The sequence below is a fragment of the Sardina pilchardus genome, chromosome 21, assembly GCF_963854185.1.
Source record: "Sardina pilchardus chromosome 21, fSarPil1.1, whole genome shotgun sequence".
NCBI lineage: Eukaryota > Metazoa > Chordata > Actinopteri > Clupeiformes > Clupeidae > Sardina > Sardina pilchardus.
This window is the reverse complement of record NC_085014.1, coordinates 30,820,818-30,842,737: the sequence shown is the minus strand read 5'-3', so window position 1 is coordinate 30,842,737 and position 21,920 is coordinate 30,820,818. Positions and strand designations below refer to the sequence as shown.

Here is a 21,920-nt window from a genome sequence, read left to right as displayed (position 1 = left end):
GTTTCGTTTGTGCATTTGTAAACCCAAATGTGAACTAATGCAACAGAAGTTGTGCATCTGTGAAATATTTTCTCATTAATAAAAGTCTTGCACGACTACAAGTGAATTGATACAAGTGCTTGAGTCTACATCTGCGAGTTTCCATCGCTGTTTTCCGGGGACGAATACTTTTGCACCAATTATACCACCTAGCGATGTGCAAAACCGATTTGTACTTGTGCACACAGAGAGCATTGATCGAAAACAAAACAAGGCGGCCGGATCTGGATCTGGATCGCGCCCACACATCCCTGCTCATATAAGTAGCCTAACCTCCGCTTGTTTCCTCATCAATATAAAGGACAAGGACGCACGATTTGTAGATTTTCTTTTCACAGAGTGAGAAAACATATTTCTGAGAGATTATTTGCACCCGGGTGTAAATAGTGGAATGGAGGCATTTTCTTATTTGCACCCAAACCTGTAATGCGTGCAGAAACAGATGGGATGGCCTACCTGAATCTAACAAGTTAGGATTTTAAAAACAATCTTTTTGATGGAAACGTGGTGCTAAATTACCATAAACTTGTTCAGTGAACGGGTAAAACCGTCCGTTTGTGAGCAAAATCAAGAATTACGAGTTTGTTTACCGTCACCTAGCAACCAGAACATAGACAAATATTAGTAGTCCATCGCTTGAATCAGAAATGTGTAGGGTAGCGGGTAAGTGCATGCGCCATGAATCTAATGTTAAATAATAACAATGTATGCCTGTGTGTGGGATATACTCGGGATGCTTACGCAGATGTCAATGGTTTTCTATTTTAGTATTGATGTTAATTAATGTATAGATCCGAAGTTCAGTCGGTAAGCCTAGCTGTGACGTGCAGTCACCTGACATCACCATCAAATTAGGGGATATTTCAGAACCATTAACGTGGACAGCTCCCCTTAAGAACATCTTAAGATCAGTGCACGCGCGTTCGGGAAACAGTCGGAAAAACCAAACGATTGATCTTAAGATGAATCGTAGAAAATCCTCGTAAGTGTGTCTATCCATCGTTATCGGGAAACGCACCCCAGGCCAACAGGTACTGGTTAGCCTAGTATGTGAAGCTGCTGTATGGGTAATTGTTGTGTAAAGCAAATTGGATATTATTGGATTGGACTGGATCATCACGTTAAAGACAGCAAGACATCGGCTCTTCTTTCAGTGACGTCTGCAGAAATTTGCCATGGACCACAAAATATTGACGAACTTTTACCGCTGTACAATAGAAATATATATTTAAATATATTTTACATTGTACACACTGTTTTGCATTGTTTGTTGGTGTTTTTTTTCAAGAAATACAAAATCTACTTTAAATTTAACGATTTTTCATTACATATAATTTCTATAATTTCAAACAAAAGCAGGCTAGTTTAAGTTTCAAGTGAGTTGAAAATAAAATGGCAACAAAACAAAATGACAAACACTTGATTTTTTTAGGCCACAAACACAACATGTCCCAGCCTGAACCATAGTTTTTAAACTGTTTCAGCCAATCCCCGACGAAAAGATGTCCTTTTGGGTTTGAACTTCAAAAGTAGTGATCTTATCCAACATAGCTTAAGCACTTTTAAAATGGACAACACCAAAAACGTGTTGCAAAATGTTGTTTAGTTTTAAAACCTATGTCAGGTCACAACACTATTAATTGTAGCTAATTATTGGGTGGTCTGCATGAATGCTAATTTACCGAAAGGGTAGAGAACCTCGTGCACATCTCACCTACGGACAGCAGGCCCATACGAAGTACTTAGCGGGAAGTCTATGCGAGTCCGTCAGGGGGACGTTTGAGACCGATTGAGACTCAGGCAACTAGGCCTATGCATGGTAGCTAGAAGTACAGAGAGACGCAGCGGGCAAGCAAGCACATACCAGTGGAGGTGTCTAGACCATTCTCATCTACATCGTGACGTCGATTCAACATGGCGTCGATCGGATAGCAAAACAAGAACAGACAGTAATCTCCGTTTTATGGGTATTACGTGTTTGCTTTACACGTAGAGACAACAAAACAGACAACACGTTCTAAATATCGACCATGCATTTGATCTCCAATCTCCATCGCGTAAATTACTGTGTGGGAAGTAACGTAGGTCATACCCTGTTGGGGGGGGGGCAGAGATACAAACTGTGATTCATAGCCCATTCAGTAGTATGTTTAAATACATAATCAACAAAAGACTTAAGTGGATGACAAACCTGCTTTTGATTGTAGTCTGCTGACAATGTCTAACTGGACAGAACAGCATGTAACTCCTTCTGATACTGCGTGTAACTAGCGACAACGCAAACTCTAATATGGCCGTCATTCGTCTTTTGTTGTTTCAAAATAAAAGTCGGAATTTAATTATCTTCGTTTTAAAGTCATCCTTATCCTAACATTTAGAAAAAAAATGTGAGCACAAATAGAACTAGTAGTTTCTGTAGATTTAAACTACTATTTTAAACTGCAACAAATATAGCCTAGTTTATAGGCTAACCAATCTGATGGAATTTGATAGAAAACTATAGGTAGGGAAAGTGAAAACCAGCGCCCCAAGCGGTTGCGTTCCTATCGAAGAGCAGCTCCCATGCTTTTCACAGTCTATGCTCCAATGTTAATAAGTCCTACTCCCATAGACCGACTTTTCAAATAAATAGAGCCAGAGAATGTCTAATAAGGGGAGAACTGCCACTGTCGTTATACTTCCGGTTTTAAAGGAGTCCTAGAATTCAAAACCACATTCACCTTGTTCCTGTTGAATTTAGGCTGCGAGCAGTGTCCAAAGGACAACACCAAAGACTTTACCGCGTCCCCCGCCTGCTTTCGTATGCAAATTGGGAAATAGAAACAGCCGTGTTGAAATGCTCCAATCTGAACAGAGCTCAGATAACACGTAATAGGCGCCCATCCCCCTTTAGATACACCCCCTCTCATTTGCATACCTTCGATTAATAATTCTTGTTAAACTGCTCTTACGATGCTAGTATATGTGGTCTATGGCAGAGACGTTGTAATGCTAGCGTTATTACAGCTAACTTTGGAGAGTTACCAATCTAACACATTCATTCTGTTGGGGAATCTGCTGCACTTCATCTTCGTCAGAACCTTCTTCTGACTCGGTTTATACATGTACGGCTGTATTCCTTATTTAAATCCATTGTTGATAGCTTTATCAAAGACTTTGGCTTTATTTACCAGCAGTAAACGTAGTTTCACTTTGCTCTAGCTTCAGACCGGTGGATTGAGCCAATCAACTTTCAGGACATATCGGCCAATAGACCAATCAGCGCGAATCTCATTTGAATATTCATGAACTTGCTGAGTGGGCGGGAAAAACAAACTGTTACATTGCAAGGCTTATTTATGACCTTGTATTAGGCGATCTAGCAGTGCTCCTGGGGCGTTTTCAGCCCCACAAATTTACATATGACATTATTTAGGCTCAAAGATCAATTTGTAATGGTAAAAAAATGCGTTCTATGACTCCTTTAAAATGGTTGCAGTTCCACGCTGGTTCCATTAGAGGCGCTCACATTTGGAGTGCAGAATGCATGGAGGTCTATGGAGCAATAGAGCTCCACAGTCCCGCCCCTCCTCCCAGAGAGGTGCTTGTACGGAAGAAAATTTCTCATTCATTTCTCCCATTGACTTCTGGAAAAATCTGGATATAAAGAGTTTTAGACCATGCCTTAGGCTAACCAGCTATGTGACTCATAAGCATAACTTGTAATTTCGAGTGAAAAAATGAACAGAAAATGTAAAAAAAGCGAAAGGTACAAGACTGTGTACATATCTTAAATTCCTAGTTAGAGAACTCAAATCCCATGATGCTTTGCAAACGTACACACATTTCCAACATTTGCAGCCTAACGATAGTTTAACATGGTTCCATATTAATCTGAGAAAAGAAGATGATTACTTCCTACCGTTTCCATTGAGTAAATTCAACCTTCAAGATGAGAAAACTGTTCTTTTTCGGAAGACCACACATCGGTCCTGACAGCCCTGCAGCCATTTTAAGTTTTGAAGTTCCAGCGAGACGCTAGCCGGACGATAGGCGCGGGGAAAGTTGAGTAGGGGAGAGCCGGGTCAATTGAGACACTTTTCAGTTAAACAATCTTTTCAAAGATTACGTGATGTACACAAACATTTTTATCATGTGATCAACAACTCACATGTGTTGTGTCTTAGTTACAAGTGTAATTTAACACATATGTTGGATGATCGCGCTGTTTTCAAACTTTGAACGTAAGTTGACATGGGTCTCAAATGCCCCACCTATGCGTGTCGTTTGAGACACAAAGGAGGGGCAATTAATACAGCATGTTTTAAACAGAAACTACTGACCCTACTCACGTTTTTATGGAGCATATCGGACAACATACTAGTGTATTCGTCATCCCGAAAGTTTCACATAATTTCTCGCAATATAAATAGGTCAAACAAATATTTTTGTCCCGTACGTAACTTCTGATCACAAAAAAAATCTACCGCATGTATAATTTGTTTCCCTCACTTCGCTGAATATCTGTGGATTCATGTTTTGTTCATTCAAAATATATGTTGTTCATTCAAATAAGTTGTTGTTAAAGGAATACGCCACCCAAAAATGAAATTAAGCTAGTCTCGGTCACCCCCAGAGTTAGAACAGTGAAAAAAACCCGGTTAAAATCCGTCCGGGCATTCTCCTGCTTTGGGAGCAGCGATGTTAGCTTTAGCTTAGAACAGTTGCTGTAGATGAAGGGTGTCAGTGAGCACGTCCTCCAAAAAGTGACCGAGACGTCTACATTTTTTTCTAAATATATCTTGGGAGCCGTGTGTTCAAAACGAGTACAAATCATAATGCAAAATCGAACGAGACTATTACCTGGGCAGATCTTTACTTGGAACTATTTTCAGCCTCATCGCCGACGAAGCACCGCTAGCTAGGCGCAAAGTTCTCACGTAGCACCACTTGTGAAGTTCCAGTCGAATCTAGTTGGGAGTTTACAAGACTGCTACGTGAAAACTTTGCGCCTAGCTAGCGGTGCTTCGTCGGTCACTTTTTGGAGGACGTGCTCACTGACACCCTTCATCTACAGCAACTGTTCTAAGCTAAAGCTAACATCGCTGCTCCCAAAGCAGGAGAAAGCCCGGACGGATTTTAACCGGGTTTTTTTCACTGTTCTAACTCTGGGGGTGACCGAGACTAGCTTAATTTCATTTTTGGGTGGCGTATTCCTTTAACTCAAATCAGTTGTTGTTCATCGCAAAACAGTTATTAATTCGGTGATTTATACAGATATTGATCGTGTAATGTGGCCACGTCCGGGTTCGCGTTAGGGACATTTAAACAGCTGTACCAATTGAACCTCCAGCGACTACTGACACTTAAACCTGTTTTGCCTCTAAACTTCAAAACTATGACATTGCATACTTTAGGGCCTGTTTAAGTACGAATTCATCTGTTGTTTGATCATATTATTATTGCATGGCACCCAAAATACAACTTTTGATCACAAAAAAACTACCGCATGTAAGATTTTACTTACCGTAGACGAAAATCGGTACCCGCTAATAACCTTTGAATGGCGTGACGTAATTTCACGAGCTTTGCCAGGATTGGTATGTGTTATGTGCTAGACGTAGTGTCAAAATCTGACGGCTCAAGCTTGCATGGTTTTCGAGGAAATCGCTGTGTCTCAATTGCCCCATGTCTCAATTGACCCGGCGCTCCCCTACAGTTTGTCTGGGATTGCCATGGCAACGGCGATCTCTACCAATCAAAGGCTCTGCTTTCACCAGTTTTACACGGTAGGGTGTTGGGTAGTGTAGTACTCTCTCGTTAAATCCTGAATAAAACATTGTTTTCTCAAAAACAAGGTTGATGCCCCGTTAACTTTTGACATCTATATGAGCCGGTATAATCGCTTAGTCACATCGTAGCTGGTTTTAAGTCTACCATGGACGGTTACGATTTTATGGCTTATTCTCCAGTTGTCAATGGAGAAATTGTATTGGATTTTTACTTCCAGACAAGGCTGTGGGCGGGACTGTGGAGCTCTATACCCCTCAAAATCCACTTTTCTCAAAATATACATTTGTGTCAATTAATTTGAATATTGTTTTCGAAGGGGGATGCAAAGAAATTACGTATTGCGTGGTGTTTGACTTTTTAGAGTCACTTATTTGCTTTAAAACGTCTTTTAAAATGTAAATGATGTCATACACTCAAGCTTCATTAGCAGAATGCTAGCGTGGTATGGGCAACAACAACTCAACCTGTAAGAAATCGGAAGGAAGTACTCGTTCATTCAACTTTTGACCTATAACCCATGTTGAACTTGCAAAAACTATAATCAAATCTGAGATCTCTCAACGACAATTGGGTGAAAGAACCAAATTTAGCCGTCTAGCTCCATAGACTCCCATTCATTCTGCACTCAGGCGACCGCCCCCAGTGGAATTCTGGTGGAACTGCAACCAAAAGTCGTTACAATGGGACTTAATAGCGAGTGGCAAGGCTCTCCGTAGCCGGGCTCTGATAGAGCTCAACAGTCCCGCCCCTCCTCCGAGAGAGGTGCTTGCCCGGAAGTAAATTTCTCATTCATTTCTCCCATTGACTTCTGGAAAAATCCGGATATAAAGAGTTTTAGACCATGCCTTAGGCTAACCAGCTACGATGTGACTCATAAGCAGATTTGGCCACTTTATTTGTAATGCTCTTAACAGATGTAACATAGTCAAAACATAACATCTCAGTATATGAAATAACGTTAGCGGTGATTGAACACTATTATTAGCTAACCTAGCTAACGTTTATCCTAGCACTGAACTCGTTAAAGGCGCCGTCCCATTCAGAGTTTATGGTTGCTATAACAACCCTTGCTGAGCTAAGTAGACGGACCAGATAACAGTGCAATCGTGGTTGAAATACTCCCGAAACATATTTAGGGGCATATTTAGTCCCAGGAGAGGGAGAAGGGGGCTGGGGGCATATTTGAGTTCAAAAGGCGAATAGCCTCAAAGGTAAAGGTTGCCTTCCTCCTGTTAGTCCTATAGCAAGAGGACAGCGCAGACGCCTGCCAGAGGGCAGCCATTCAAAAACTCCATGTAGAACATGAGTAGAGTCTTCCAAGATTTGGCTTTCCTTAGTGTAGCCTTATCATGCAGCGATGTCAGTGACTGAAGAGGGTGGCCAATGATCTTAGAACATGTGTGCTGTGCACAATGCTCTGGAGGAGATTCTTATTTTTGATGGAGAGGGAGTGAAACCAGCATATAGATGAAAAAGTCAGTACACTTTCAATGAAGGAGGTGTAAAAAACTGTGAGGATCTTCCTGTTCACTCCAAAGGAGTATAGCTTTCTCAAAAAATACTTGCGCTGTTGACATTTTTTAAGGATCACCTCTGTGTTGGAGTCAAAACGCAGTTTGTCATCAATGACAGTGCCCAGGTATTTGTACTCATGTACAACTTCCACTGGTTCCCCATGTATTGTAGTGGCGGTCCTGCATCCTCCATGCCTGTTGAAGTTAATGAACATCTCCTTGGTCTTTGTGACATTTAGCTCCAAAAAGGAGCTATCGCACCATTCCACAAACTCACTGAGGACAGGGCTGTGATCTTGGACAGAACCAGATAACAATGATAAGAGAACAGTGCCGTCGGCAAACTTCACTAGGTGACGATCAGCATGGCGACTTCGACAATCATCTGCGTACAGGATGAACAGCAGCGGTGAGAGGGCACAACCCTGGGGTGAGCCAGTGGACGTGTAGCTGATGTCAGAGAACCTCGTTGACCAGCACCTTCTGTGTTCTTTGGGTCAGAAAGTCTGTGATCCACAGAATTAATTGATGATCTAAGTTGAAACTTATGAGCTTTTTGGCCAACATGTGAGGTTGAATGGTATTGAAGGCAGAGGGGAAATCCGCGAATAGGAGTCGTGCAAAAGAATTTGGGCTTTCTTGGTGTTCATGGATGGCATTCAATATGTAGATTTTGGCATCATCCACCCCTCTTTTTGCACGATATGCTCTATACTACGCAGCTATACCAGCGATCTTATCCACCAAAAATATTTTTTTCAGTCTGCATAATGTAATAATCTACTACCTGTGAAAATAGTCTAGGCAGAATTTCTGAAAATGTGCTTATTTAAAGTGCTGGAGGCATTTTGTGATTATTTATGTTATACAACTTTTCTAAGGGTATTAAGGGGTGCTGAATCCAAATCTGCTGTATATGAAGCTCAAAAATGTCCCATAATGCCTCAAAATTGAGATTCAAAATGGCCGCCTCCACTAGGCTGAAATCTATTTTTCAGTATATTTTTTTGACTAAACAAGGTACAAATATGAATTAAATGTGCTTTTGTAGGTTTTCCTACATGGGCAATTGGATGCCATATTCAGATTTGTGAAGTAATGTGAAGAACCTGCTTAGATATTGCAAATATAGTTTTTAGCTCTCAATAATTACTCAATTATTATTATTATTACTATTATTGTTGATACTGTATTATAAGGCTGCATTTACTTTTGTTAATTTTGTTTTGAAGTCAAATGTACAAACAAATACAAAAAGTTACTTTAAACTTTAAATATAGCTGCAAGCGGTGATGGCGGGCCCAGGCACCTGTGGTGCACAACCTGTGACATTTTGAAATCTAACAAAGCAACATGTGCGTTTGTCAAATGCACATATCTCATGTGTGTGCTCTTTGTTTTTGTTTTCTACATTGAAAGCACTTGCTCACTTCTTGACGGGTGATGTTTTACATTGATGGCAGTCACTTGGTGGCATTTCACCACAAACATGTAGGGTACAATGATACGCTTCCGAGTTTTTAGTTTATGACATACACTTTGTGATATGCAGTGCAATGCAATAACAGTTGGTAGACATCCTACAAAATCTGCTTCAAGCCTACCTGCTTGGGGGGATGGGGGCTATACCAGACATGTGACTTAGGCATGTCAGTACCAGCCTTATCATACTATCTAATATAAAGAAAGTTTCAGACCAATTAACCAAGATGTCAATGTCTGGGACATTTCCTATTTAGTCACCTTGTGGCCCTAGACCAGGTTAGCAGTTTGGGCATGTGGATATCATCAGATTTATTTAACTAATATTTTGTAAATAAATTCCAATGATTCTGACTTTGGCCAGCTGGTGATGCTACACCAGACAGGAATATTACGTGTTTAGATGTCATATACATCTAATCTGATGAATCTGATTGTGATATCTACTAAATGCAGTTCTGATTGGTAATCCATATTTGACAACTTAACGTGTTGATAATGGTTAACTGTAAATCTTGCACATGTATACAGAATTGTGGATATTAATATGTGACATGTAAGACAAGCATGTTTTGTGAGGATGTTTAATCATAAGCATGACTTTCTATTGAATGGCAGGTTAATACGAAATGCAGTTCTGATTTGACATCCATATATTTAAAATCTTAACTAGTGCGTTGATATGGTGTGCTGTAAAAATTGCACATGCATACTGAATTCTGGATATTAATATGTGACATAAGGCAAGCATGTTTTGTGAGGATGAGAATTGGGTCTGCATTGTCAGCCCCCAGTTCAATCACAAAAATGTACAGTTCTGATTGTTAATCCATTAAGACGATAATCAGTGTGTTGATATGGTGTACTGTAAATCATGCACATGTAAGGCTTACATGAATATCTTCACTTCAGATCATTGAGTTCACAAAACCTGTTGCATTGAATGTGTGTGTATGTGTTTGTGTGTGTATGTGTGTGTGTTTGTCTCTGTGTGTGTACTGATGTAAGCAAAACTAAAGTAGTAAATCATGATTCTGTGACTATACTGTATTCTGGGTATTACATGCCATTCCAACCAAGCATTTTTGTGAGGACAAAAACTTGGGTCTGGCATAGTCAGTCCCCATTTCAGTCACAAAAATGGCTTCATGTTGCACTGCACAAAACATACACAGTGCAGTTTTGCTTGACAATCCATTTTGCTCTGTGAACCTATGAGTTGATATGATGTACTTTAAATGATCAGCCTCTCTTTTTGGCGTAACATGTTGGTTTAATCGCACCAAGGGTTTGCTTTTAACACAAATACATCAGCATGACCATGATGGATACAACGCTATTCTTATTAGAACATTCCACCACACATACCCTTTACCTCAAACCCGTATCTAAACATTTTTGACACCCACAACACTTTTAACCATCATGCTCTTGCATTAATGTTTTTGCTTTACCCCAACTGGCTAAAAAAAGCAAAAGGCACCGGTAGTGGTATACTTTCACTTTAGTGGAATGGGGTTCAACTTCCCAGCTAATGTCTCTGTTACCGATGCCTAAAGCCTTCAGGGAGTTCCCTTCATGTGTGTGTACCAAGGGATGCCTCACAAATATAATAGATTAGTAGAGTATTCCAATGTACCTGTACTTGTACTGGTTGTAATCTTACTATTCTATTGTATTTAACCTATTCTGTTCAGAAGGATGTCATGTAGATGCTACCCTGGAAATCCAGAGTTCTTGCGAGAGCACAATATGAATTGTCTCAGCGAGACACTCTGGCAACAAACTGATGCACGTTACTTTTACCGCTTGCATCGGCAGAACCAATCAAATCGGTGTATATGATATAGGTGGGCTAGAGGCAAAATAAATTGATGACAGCACTCCAACATTAGCCTAGAAATCTAGAGGCACCCTAGCGGGCAAAAATATTTTTGCCTAGTGGGATGGTCTAGGGTCGCACCGTTGAGGCCAAGCCTGCGCTAGGCTCCAGACCAGCCTAGCCAATCAGACTGCTCCATCTGTTTACAGAGTCCTTGAGCCCGCCTTAGCTCACCTTCGGCTTCCGATATTGACGCCAGGGGGCTGGACCATGCGTCCTCGTTCGACGAGTTGGGTGTGAGACCGTGTTGCACAACCATAGAGAAAAACGAAGGATGGATGAGGCTAACGAAGCGCGCTCATTTGAATCTGCTTGGGAAGAGTTAGACTTTCGTTTTAAAGAAGGATGTATTTGCCCTTTTGCCGACCGGCTGCGATTGGTCACAAATGCTGGCCTATTACGTGCAGAGGCAGTTTGAAAGACAACTGTTCATCCCACCCACAGTCTTCAGCTCTGTGAATGGTCCGACCCCAGACTATACATTTCTGTATAGTTTGGCTTGCCAGGCTACTCCAACATTGGAAGTCAGAGTAAACATTGGTCATACTGTTATCCAGTTGTGTGCAGTGAGATTTTCAAATGCATGCTTGGTGCCGCCCCTCGAGTTGGCCCATTACATTATTCCTGGCCAGACCCTTAATCTCTCTAGATTATCAGGGCCTGGATTTTACAGGCTATGTAGGCGCATGCAACTGCAGGAAACTTGACAATACTTGCCAGAACACTGAAGAGGACTGCAAATAAGCTGTCCCTGTAACTTCTACATAGTTCAATGAATATCACCATGACTCATGGATCTTCCTGCTTTTTGATCTTATTTGATTAACAACTCAATAGATCTGATGATGTCCACATGCCCAAACTGCTAACCTGGTCTAGTGCCACCAGCTGACTAAATAGGAAATGTCCCAGACATTGACACTTTGGTTAATTGGTCTGAAACTTTCTTAAATATTAGATACTATGATAAGGCTTGTACTGACATGCCTAAGTCACATGTCTGGTATAGCTCCCGCCCCTCCAAGCAGGTAGGCTGGAAGCAGATTTGTAGGATGACTACCAACTGTTATTGCATTGCACTGCATATCACAAAATGTATTTCACAAACTAAAAACTTGGAAGCGTATCATTGTACCCATACATGTTTGTGGTGAAATGCCACCAAGTGACCATCAATGTAAAACATCACCCGACAAGAAGTGAGCAAGTGCTTCCAATGTAGAAAACAAAAACAAAGAGCACACACATGAGATATGTGCATTTGACAAACGCACATGTTGCTTTGTTAGATTTCAAAATGTCACAGGTTGTGCACCACAGGTGCTCGGGCCCGCCATCGCCGCTTGCAACTATATTTAAAGTTTAAAGTAACTTTTTGTATTTGTTTGTACATTTGACCTCAAAATAAAATTAACAAAAGTAAATGCAGCCTTATAATACAGTATCAACAATAATAGTAATAATAATAATAATTGAGTCATTACTGATAGCTAAAAACAACTATATTTACAATATCTAAGCAGGTTCTTCACATTACTTCACAAATCTGAATATGGCATCCAATTGCCCATGTAGGAAAACCTACAAAAGTACATTTAATTCATATTTGTACCTTGTTTAGCCAAAAAGATATACTGAAAAATAGATTTCAGCCTAGTGGAGGCGGCCATTTTGAATCTCAATTTTGAGGCATTATGGGACATTTTTGAGCTTCATATACAGCAGATTTGGATTCAGCACCCTTTAATACCCTTAGAAAAGTTGTATAACATAATTAATCAGACCCTTACGATCACAAAATACTGGACTTCTTGTAATTCCAAGAATTTCAAAAACTACAGTAGGAGGCGGGCCTTTTGTTACCGCGCACCCCTCCTCTGGAATAATCTTCCTCCCTCAATTCGATTAGCAGACACCCTCCCTATTTTTAAGTCTAGACTTAAAACATATCTCTTTAGTGCTTCCTATAGTTAGGTATGGTGCAGTGTGGAACTTCAACCACCTCAGGGTCTTACTGGAACGGACCACCTCTGCTGTGGGCTTGTGTGACTGGTGCCCCAGTCATGCATCCCATGGTGGCTACTGACCACACCTGAGCTGGTGCTGACCACCCTCCACCATGCCTTAGTTATGCTGCTTTAGCATTGCGCTGTCATGGACTTCTTATGTGGCATGCCGTACAACTCCTCTTCTCCCCTCTCCCTCTGTCTCTCTCAACTCTCCCTCTTTCCTTCTCTCCCTGTCCTGTCCTCCATAGTGTAGCTTGGGGGGGAGGGTCCCGCGTACTGTCTGTTGCGCGTGCGGGCATTTGTTCATTCACTGCGCATGCGGACTTTTGTCCATTTGCGCCGTTTCGGTCATGGGCCTTCCCCGGGTGGGCTTGCGCATCATGTCTGGGCTGCGCGCCTGGGTGGTGTGGCTGGGTGCTCTGGGCCGGTCGGGGTCCGTTCGCGGGTGGCGTTGCTCGTCCGCGGGGGGCCTCCCGTCGCCGTCTGTAGATGGGGGGGGGTGGGGTTCGTGTCGGCTCCATTCGCCAGTGGCTCTGCGTGGGCGTATATTGGCGGTCTGGCTGGGGCAGGCGGTCTGATCAGATGTGCACGGCTGTGCATTTAGTGGGATGGGGGGGACGGGGGAGGTGGGAATGCTGGGAGTGGATGGCGGAGGGGAGGGCTGTTGCGGCATTGTATTTGGATTGGGCTCGCGGTCCGGGCCTTCTTGGGGTGGTGTTTCTAGAGTGGAAGTCCAATGGTTTTAACGATTTTAATTACATTACACCAATGTCCAATGATTTTAACGTTTTTAATTACACTACATCTCCTCCCTACGCCTCCTGACCCTGTCAACAGGATGACAGGATGACACGTCCAAAGACATGAAGCATTCTGGACTTTTGCTCTGGGGGCGCTGCTTCCGGGGGGCCTGGGCGGCGGGGCGGATCAGACTGTGTGTCCTGGTCGGGCCGTGGTGTGTGTTCGCGTGGTGTTGTGGTTGGGGTGGGGCTGGCGCGGGCCCCGTTCTCTCTGCTCGCGGATGGTGGTGGGGGGTGTCTGCGGATGGGTGGCGCCGCCTGTGGGCGGACTCTGGCTGGCCATGCTCGGCCATGCTGCTCCGACGCGCGGTTCAGAGGTGGTGTGTGGGTTCGCCTCGGGGGGGGGCATTGGGGGGGGCATTGTGGGTGGGTGGATGTTGCGTGCGTGGTGGGTGGGTGGATGTTTGCATGCGTGGTGGACGATGTGCGGGATGCCTCTTCGGGTTTAACTGGGTAACCTATTCCTACGCACCTGTCCCCACAAAAGAGGTGTGTAAAAGCGTTTTGTAAACCCTCTATAGTATAACCATTTATATCACCATTGATATACTTATTAATACTTAATATGACTTACAGTAATACTAACACACTCTATTTCTCTTCCCTTTCCCCTATACCTCACCTGTGAGGTAAACCATTACCAGCCATCAACCATCTCTGTGCCTGTCCCTCATCACACCTGAAGTCACATCCCTCTGACTGCCCTACCATCGCCATTGCCTTCACCATCCCTATGACTGCCCTAACATCGCCTGCTGGGGTTCCCTGCCCGAATCTTTGGCCCTCGGATCCCAGCGACCCATCACCTTCCGAAATAACTAATGGATTACTAATGGACAATTTATTCCCTACACTGGACTATTTGAACTTTCATTGTCATTGTAACGTTCAAACTACAAATGACTGTACTGTAACTGACCCAAGGCAGATGGGTTGGGCCCTTGAGTCGTGGGTCTGTCTGAGGTTTCTTCCTATATGTATCTCCAATTCTAGGGAGTTTTTCCTTGCCCCTGTCACTCATGGGCTCTCTTTGAATGTCTAACACTCTGTAAAGCGCCTTGAGACATGTGTAATGTATTGGCGCTCTATAAGCGACATTAAATTAAAATTAAATTAAATTAATCACAAAATGCCTTCGGGGTTCTGATTTCTTGAAAATTGACCCTGTCTAAAATATCAGACCCTATTTCGCCTTATTTTTTAAAAAAACGTAATTGCTCTTTTCATTTCATAAATGGACTACAACTACAAGTGACGTGACACCCTTCAACGTTACTCATGGTTTGTCTATTAGCCTGTTAGCTAGTTGGTTAGTTAGTTGACAATCACACTACTGCCAGCTCTTGTGTGAGTACAACAAGTTATCCCAACATAAAGGTAATTACCACGCGGTTTATCGCTCTCTGTTACTACAAAAATATGTAAAGCCAGTTTAGCACATTGCCGTATTGATCAGTTGGAGATGAAGCGCCCAAACTGGTGAACTCGTTATCACCATGTTACAAACAAACTCAAAACAATTAAACTGATCCTAAAAAATAAAGTATGACCACTACAAGCAATAGAGCTGACCTAAATGCATAGCATATTGAAGGCATTTAACTAAGATCCCATCATGGGCCGAGATATATTTTTTCTAAAAGAAAATCCCATCCACTCCCGCTAGCCTCTAGGAACGCAACCAGTAGGGGGCGATGAGATTACTTTCCCTCCCTATAGACCGTTGCTGAGCCTACGTCACTACGTTCACTGGAGGCAAAATAACCATCAACTGCCATCAGCTACAACTCAAAACTCATCCGACACGTCATTGTATTGTAAATCTTGGACATGACCATTTGGGAAATAGTTATATCCAATGATTTATACACCCGCAACTTGTCCTTACTGTAGACGCTCGGTTTTTCAATAACGTAATTATAAATATCCGGCCATTCAACGGAGGGCAATCCTGCTACGTCTTCTTTCCATTCACTTAGAATAGGGATCTGTCAGAATGGTCCCACCTGATAATGTAAGTTTTTTCAAATAATCCTCCCAATCCCGTACACTGAGTGTATGTACATACTGTTTATATCGTTTTCAGCAAAGGTTAATTACGGACTAATTTTAGCCGCGTTAGGCTCCTAGCGCTTTTCAATAGCCGCCTAACTTTTCTGCCGCCAGTGACGTCACGCAAACCCGGATATTTATACCGTTGTGAAGGGGTCTATAGGCTACTCTTTTTACATCATAATGTGAGGCTTTTAGGAGACACATCAGGCTTGTGCAAAATTCAGAATTGAATTGAGAATGACTCCTTAATTCCAATTCAATTCTTGAGTTTGAATTGAATTTGAATTGAGGTCAAGAACAGGATGCAGAATTACAATTCGAATTTGAATTAAGGGAAGTAGAATTGAAATTCAATGAGATTCAAATCAATTCATATAGATAATTTAAGGTAGCCTACACTGTAAATAATTTGATTAGAAGTGTTACATCATTTAAGAGTGAACTTCTTACTTTAAGTGTTCAACAGGACAGGACAGGATGAACTGAACCCCGCCGCGCAGCGGAGGGGTTTTGCTTCGTCCTGAAGGGAATTATTTGCCGATAATGACCGGCGTTCTATACATTATCGCACTTATTATACGGCTACTTGCCAAAACGAGAAAAGAAATGTGTCTTTAGCAATAACTTGGCTACCGTTTCGTGGCTTCCGCAACAACTAGCGGAGTGAACCCGTTGCCATTGGCAGCGGTCATTATACCTTCAGAGCGCTCATTATGCAAAATTATTCCACTGCTCGGTTGAGTTCCCCATTGTCCTGCGTTCTATAAGGGTGTGCATTAACTTTAGATATACGCACGGCTATGAAGTAGTTCCAATTTGTTGGCCGTATCACACTTGAATATTAATTCGCCAAACTCGTTGTGAAGTTTAAATGTCACGTTACATACAAGCTGTAAAATACAGACGTTCAGATCATAGTAACGTTTAGCATATGACAGAGGTGTCATTTAGCTAGTTAGGTGGCAGCATAGGGTGGCAGTAGGCTAAGAAAAATAGCAATCTTTCAAAGTTAACGTTCATCAGAATCCTGGGATATGGCAGCTTGACAACGGGAGATTAGAACTAACGACTGGCTTTTGGCCATAGCAACCATCCATTTAGAACTAGTAACCGCAGTTTGAGAAATTAGTTGAAATGTGTCTGGGAAAAGTAGTTCTACAAACAATACCGTTCTAGCGATTAAAACATTTAAATTAGCACCGGAAACGAACACAACGCAATTGGCAACAGTGGATTAAGCGGGATAATGGACTTCACGCCGTGCGGTTATTCAAAGTTAATGCACTTTTCTCCGCTTCGCGTCGGGCCGTATCACCGTCTGGTTACATGTCGCCAGACCGACATCCCTTTCGTCCGACATGCCGCTATTCAGACATGGTGTTATTCCGACATGCTGCCAATCCGACACATTTTAGTACCCCCAGTCCGACAGTTTACAAATCCTATTTTTTTCCACGTCAATTTAACGGACCCTATGAGCCCGACGGACGCAAAGTGCGTCAAAAACACACCCATTCTTCTCTGTCCGCGATTATTAGTCACAGCGAGATGAGACCTATATTGCATGAAAGAGCTCAGAACCGGGACTTTCCAACGAGACTAGACACGTGTCTGTACGATCAAGTATGAAAATAAAAATAAAATCATGAATTTATATCATATTTACAGTCTATATTGCTCTGCGTTCACCCACGCAGCCACTGCTCTCGCTTGAATTACTCCGGCACCAGGCATCGCACAGACATAACACGCATATCAAATGAAAGAGGAGAAACAGAGCTTTCCATTGATACCAAACACATCGATCCTTTTGTGTTATAGAAACAGACGAAGTGACAAACAAATAAGAATCAGCTTCGGCTACCGCTACTTTTCGTTTGATTTACTCGTGAAACCGTGGTTAAAAAGATACGGCTTGCATGTCAGATAAAAGAGGAGAGCTAGAGCTATCCACAGATACCAAATACAACCTTCTAGGCCATAAAACAGACGAAGTGACAGCAAAATAATAACTTAATTTAGCTCCACTTAGTCCGCGAATAATGAGACAGAGAAGAAAACTTGCCATGTCTATACAACTGCTTTCACTTCCCCGAGTCGTGCACGCAACAGACACATAACCATATCAAGAAGTCTTCACAATGACATTTTAAATGTGAATCTTTATTAATGTACACAATTGGATATAGTTATGACATAATAGCCTATTAATGACCTCATGTCGGAATGGCACGTTGTTTGATAAAAAAGTTAAATACCGCCACTGCGACCATGAAAAAAACAAATGTCGGAGTGGTGGGACTTTTTCCCATAAAGAGACATATAGTTCCCATAACTACGACAATTGGACGTCAATGTCGGAGTGCTGGTATGTCGGAATGAACGGCGGTAGCCTCACCGTCTAGAACGTGCATTAACTTTGAATAACCGCACGGCGTGTCGTCCATTATCCCGTACATAACTGACCGGTAGAATGTTGAGAGGTCCATTCAAAGTGAATGGGAGCTCCCTCAACATTCTAGAGAGCGGTATAATAAGCAATTAGAATGGTAGGCCAGGTGGCCAGGGCCACCTGTTGCAGCTCTCTCTCTCTCAGGCTTTAAGCATACAATCTCTCTGAAGACTACATATCCTGTAAACTGTTTCCTCTGTCCACAACTGTTTCAAAATAAAAGTCCTCACTGTAATAATACACTATTAAATCATTTAACCATTGAAACTACTCAACTATTTAACTGTTCAACCATTCCAACTGTCAGTTATCATCAACTATGCCCCCAGTCAACTACATGAAACTTCCATGTACCTAGCAACCAACATAGCAACCATTAAAATTAAGCGTTTATGACCGTTTCCATACCAACCAACATGATTATACTGCAGTAACTTCTTGTTTCCTGATAGTGGCCACAATGGATACCCTTGCAACAAATGTTTAAAAGTAAAAGTCCTCACTAGCAAGTCAGCTATTTAGCGTGGTTAGCATTGCTAGCATAGTTAGCATTTTTAGCATAACTGCAAAAAATCATCAACTAAGTTAGCTAATCAACCTGGTTAGCATTGTTAGCAATTTTAGCATTGTTAGCATTTTTAACATTATTGCTAGAAATCATCAGTTAAGTTAGCTAATCAACCTGGTTAGTATTGTTAGCAATGTTAGCATAGTTAGCATTTTTAGCATTATTGCTAGAAATCATCAGTTAAGTTAGCTAATCAACCCGGTTAGCATTGTTAGTAAAGTTAGCATTGTTACCATAGTTAGCGTTGCTAGCATAGTTAGCATAACTGTTAGAAATCATTAGCTAAGTTAGCTAATCAACCAGGTTAGCACTGTGAGCATAGTTAGCATAGTTAACATTTTATACCATAACTGCAAGAAATTAGTAGCTAAGTTAACCAATCAACCTGGTTATCATTGTTACCATAGTTAACATTTTAACATGAATAGAAATCATTAGTTAAGTTAGAACTGGAATGTTTCAGCTTTAAACTGTCTACCTTCACACTATCAACTCTCTGTAAACTATGCAACCACCATGTTTACCCTAGCTACACCTTAGTAACCATATCTACATTATCTATCTATTTTTGCATTTTTATGCACTGGTAATTCCTTGGAATCGTAGATAAGTGTAGGGCGGCGCATCAAACCAAAACACAACATAACAACATCAACATCAGTTGAGGGCTGCAACTTCACTTTTAAATGAAAATATCTTGGCCGGACTACTGTTGTCAGTGATATAAGTATTTGAAATTAGCATGATTTCTAAATGTCTAGTGACATATCACGGCCATTTTATGACTAATTGAAATACATTTCTTACATACGGTTCCTTTAACATTGGATTATGACATCACAATAAAGTCGTTAAGCAATTAGAATCTTAAGCCAGGTGTTCAAAGCTAGCCTGACGACGTCATACTCAATTCTTGTCAGAATGAGTCTGAAACTGCTCCATTCAGCTGCGATTATGGGGCGTGATTCAACTGATACAGGGCGGGGGGGATAGCTCTGCACTCATTGGATAGCCCAAACCAAACAGAACAAGTTATTGGCTGTCAGTATCTGCGAAATCTAAGACAACGAAATATGTAGCAGGGTAGGCTATATGGAAAACCTCCTCCCTCGCTTTAAAAAATAATTCCTTCAAACTGTATGCAATGAACAGCTGGGGAAGTGTGTCGTTAACCCAACGAGCAAACAGACATTTTTAAACAAACGGGAACAACATCACCCAAACATGCTGTTTTAACTTGGTGAAAGTGAAACTGAAGTTTTCCCACATATCCACGTTGGTCTAAGTGTTCAGAAATAGTTGTGTGAATCCGTGATAAAACCTCCGTTTCAATAGCTAAGATAAACGAAAGGCCAAACTGCATGAACAAATTATGCATTCATAGCCGTAGCGTTTCTGTTGCAATCAAAATCACATCTCACACCCAACTCGTCGAACGAGGACGCATGCAGCCGTGAACCTCACTGCTGTTCATCTGTCAATCATCACGTAAAGCCCGCCCTGACAATGTGATTGGTCCGAACAGCTCTGTATCTCAAATAGTAGCAGCTGAACGGAGCAGTGCCAGACCGAAGTTCCCTGCAGAAAAAGAATGTAGGCGGGGCTAAACTTCGGTCTGGCATCCAGGCTAGTTCAAAGCCACCTGGCAGCAACTCTCTGTCTCAGGCTTTTTGGCTCTCTCAAGACTACATATCCTGTTCAACTGCATCCTCTACCCACAACTGTTTCAAAATAAAAGTCCTCACCATTTTTGCATTTTCATGCACTCGTAATTTCCTTGGAATTACATCTCTAGTTAAAGTGCATGGAAATGCACTCTACTGTTATCCGATATCTTCTTATTTTTCTTCTAACGAATGTGTGCGTCTAATTCAGCCTCAACCGTTTAACGTAGAAACTTCATTCAAACTGTGTCGCGTAGATCTTACTTAAGCCCTATTCGCACGGGATTAGTATTACCTGTGGACCTCTGGTCATTTTCAAATTATCGCCCCACCTCTGTGTTACTTGCAGCGCATTCGCACGGGATAAGCAAAGTCTGTAAATCACTCTATTTTCACTGACATTACACCCGGATATGTCGTATGCTAACGTCCGAAAACAACGCAGAAAGTAGAAAAGATATGCAATTGCAGTAGCAATCACTGAGATGCAGATTCGCACGGGATTAGTATTATCACCGGACGTCTGTGTTTGGCGAAATACAGTAGGTAATTTGCGGCGGAATTTTTACTTCACAAATTACAGACATGGCACATTCGCACGGGACTAAGATCTCAGGCATTCTCCGCAATTATCACAAATCACCAAAGGTCCACAGGTAATACTAATCCCGTGCGAATAGGGCTTTATGTGACTTCAGCTATGAATTTTTCAACTTTGGAACTTTTACACTTTTTGAACTATGAATTGAAAACTATTACAAATTTCTCCATAGACTTAACATTGCGCCGCCATGTTGGATAACCACAACCAGCTACTTCACGGGCATGGTACGCTAGTCCTTGGACAACTAGCATAGCTATGACTAGCATTAGCTGCGCAGCCTCATAGTGAGTGAGTCTGAGGCTAACCAAAGCCCATTTAGCACACATAACCAGTTCATTGCAGGACTCTGGGAGCCAATCAGATTGTAGGATTCCAACAGCCAATCAGATTGCAGGATTCTGGAGGCCAATCAAATTGTAGGATTCCAACAGCCAATCAGATTGCAGGATTCCAACAGCCAATCAGATTGCAGGATTCTGGGAGCCAATCAAATTGCAGGATTCCAACAGCCAATCAGATTGCAGGATTCTGGGAGCCAATCAAATCGCAGGATTCTGGGAGCCAATCAGATTGCAGGATTCTGGGAGCCAATCAAATCGCAGGATTCTAGGAGCCAATCAGATTGCAGGGTTCTGGGAGCCAATCAGATTGCAGGATTCCAACAGCCAATCAAATCGCAGGATTCTGGGAGCCAATCAGATTGCAGGATTCTGGGAGCCAATCAAATCGCAGGATTCTAGGAGCCAATCAGATTGCAGGGTTCTGGGAGCCAATCAGATTGCAGGATTCCAACAGCCAATCAGATTGCAGGATTCTGGGAGCCAATCAGATTGCAGGATTCCAACAGCCAATCAGATTGCAGGATTCTGGGAGCCAATCAAATCGCAGGATTCTGGTGGGCAATCAGATTGCAGGATTCTGGGAGCCAATCAAATCGCAGGATTCTGGGAGCCAATCAGCTTGCAGGATTTTGGGAGCCAATCAAATCACAGGATTCTGGGAGCCAATCAGATTGCAGGGTTCTGGGAGCCAATCAGATTGCAGGATTCCAACAGCCAATCAAATTACAGGATTCCAAC

At 42.1% G+C, this 21,920-nt stretch overlaps 1 protein-coding gene across 3 annotated transcripts in view; it reads right to left on the bottom strand.

The window, feature by feature from the left end:
- The window catches only part of fam199x (family with sequence similarity 199, X-linked), a 40,908-nt gene extending 38,576 nt beyond the window's left edge, over window positions 1–2,332 (bottom strand). The window contains exon 1 of one of the 3 annotated variants that reach the window (XM_062524192.1): window positions 2,231–2,332. Coding sequence is in view for 2 of the 3 variants with exons in the window: in XM_062524190.1 (XP_062380174.1) it covers window positions 1,904–1,955 (52 nt within the window). In the remaining variant the exon portion in view is untranslated. Of the gene's footprint in view, window positions 1–1,753; window positions 1,811–1,903; window positions 2,020–2,230 lie in introns of those variants that run through there. The other 2 variants (XM_062524190.1, XM_062524191.1) reach the window with 2 other exon arrangements.
- Window positions 2,333–21,920: the final 19,588 nt, after the last annotated feature.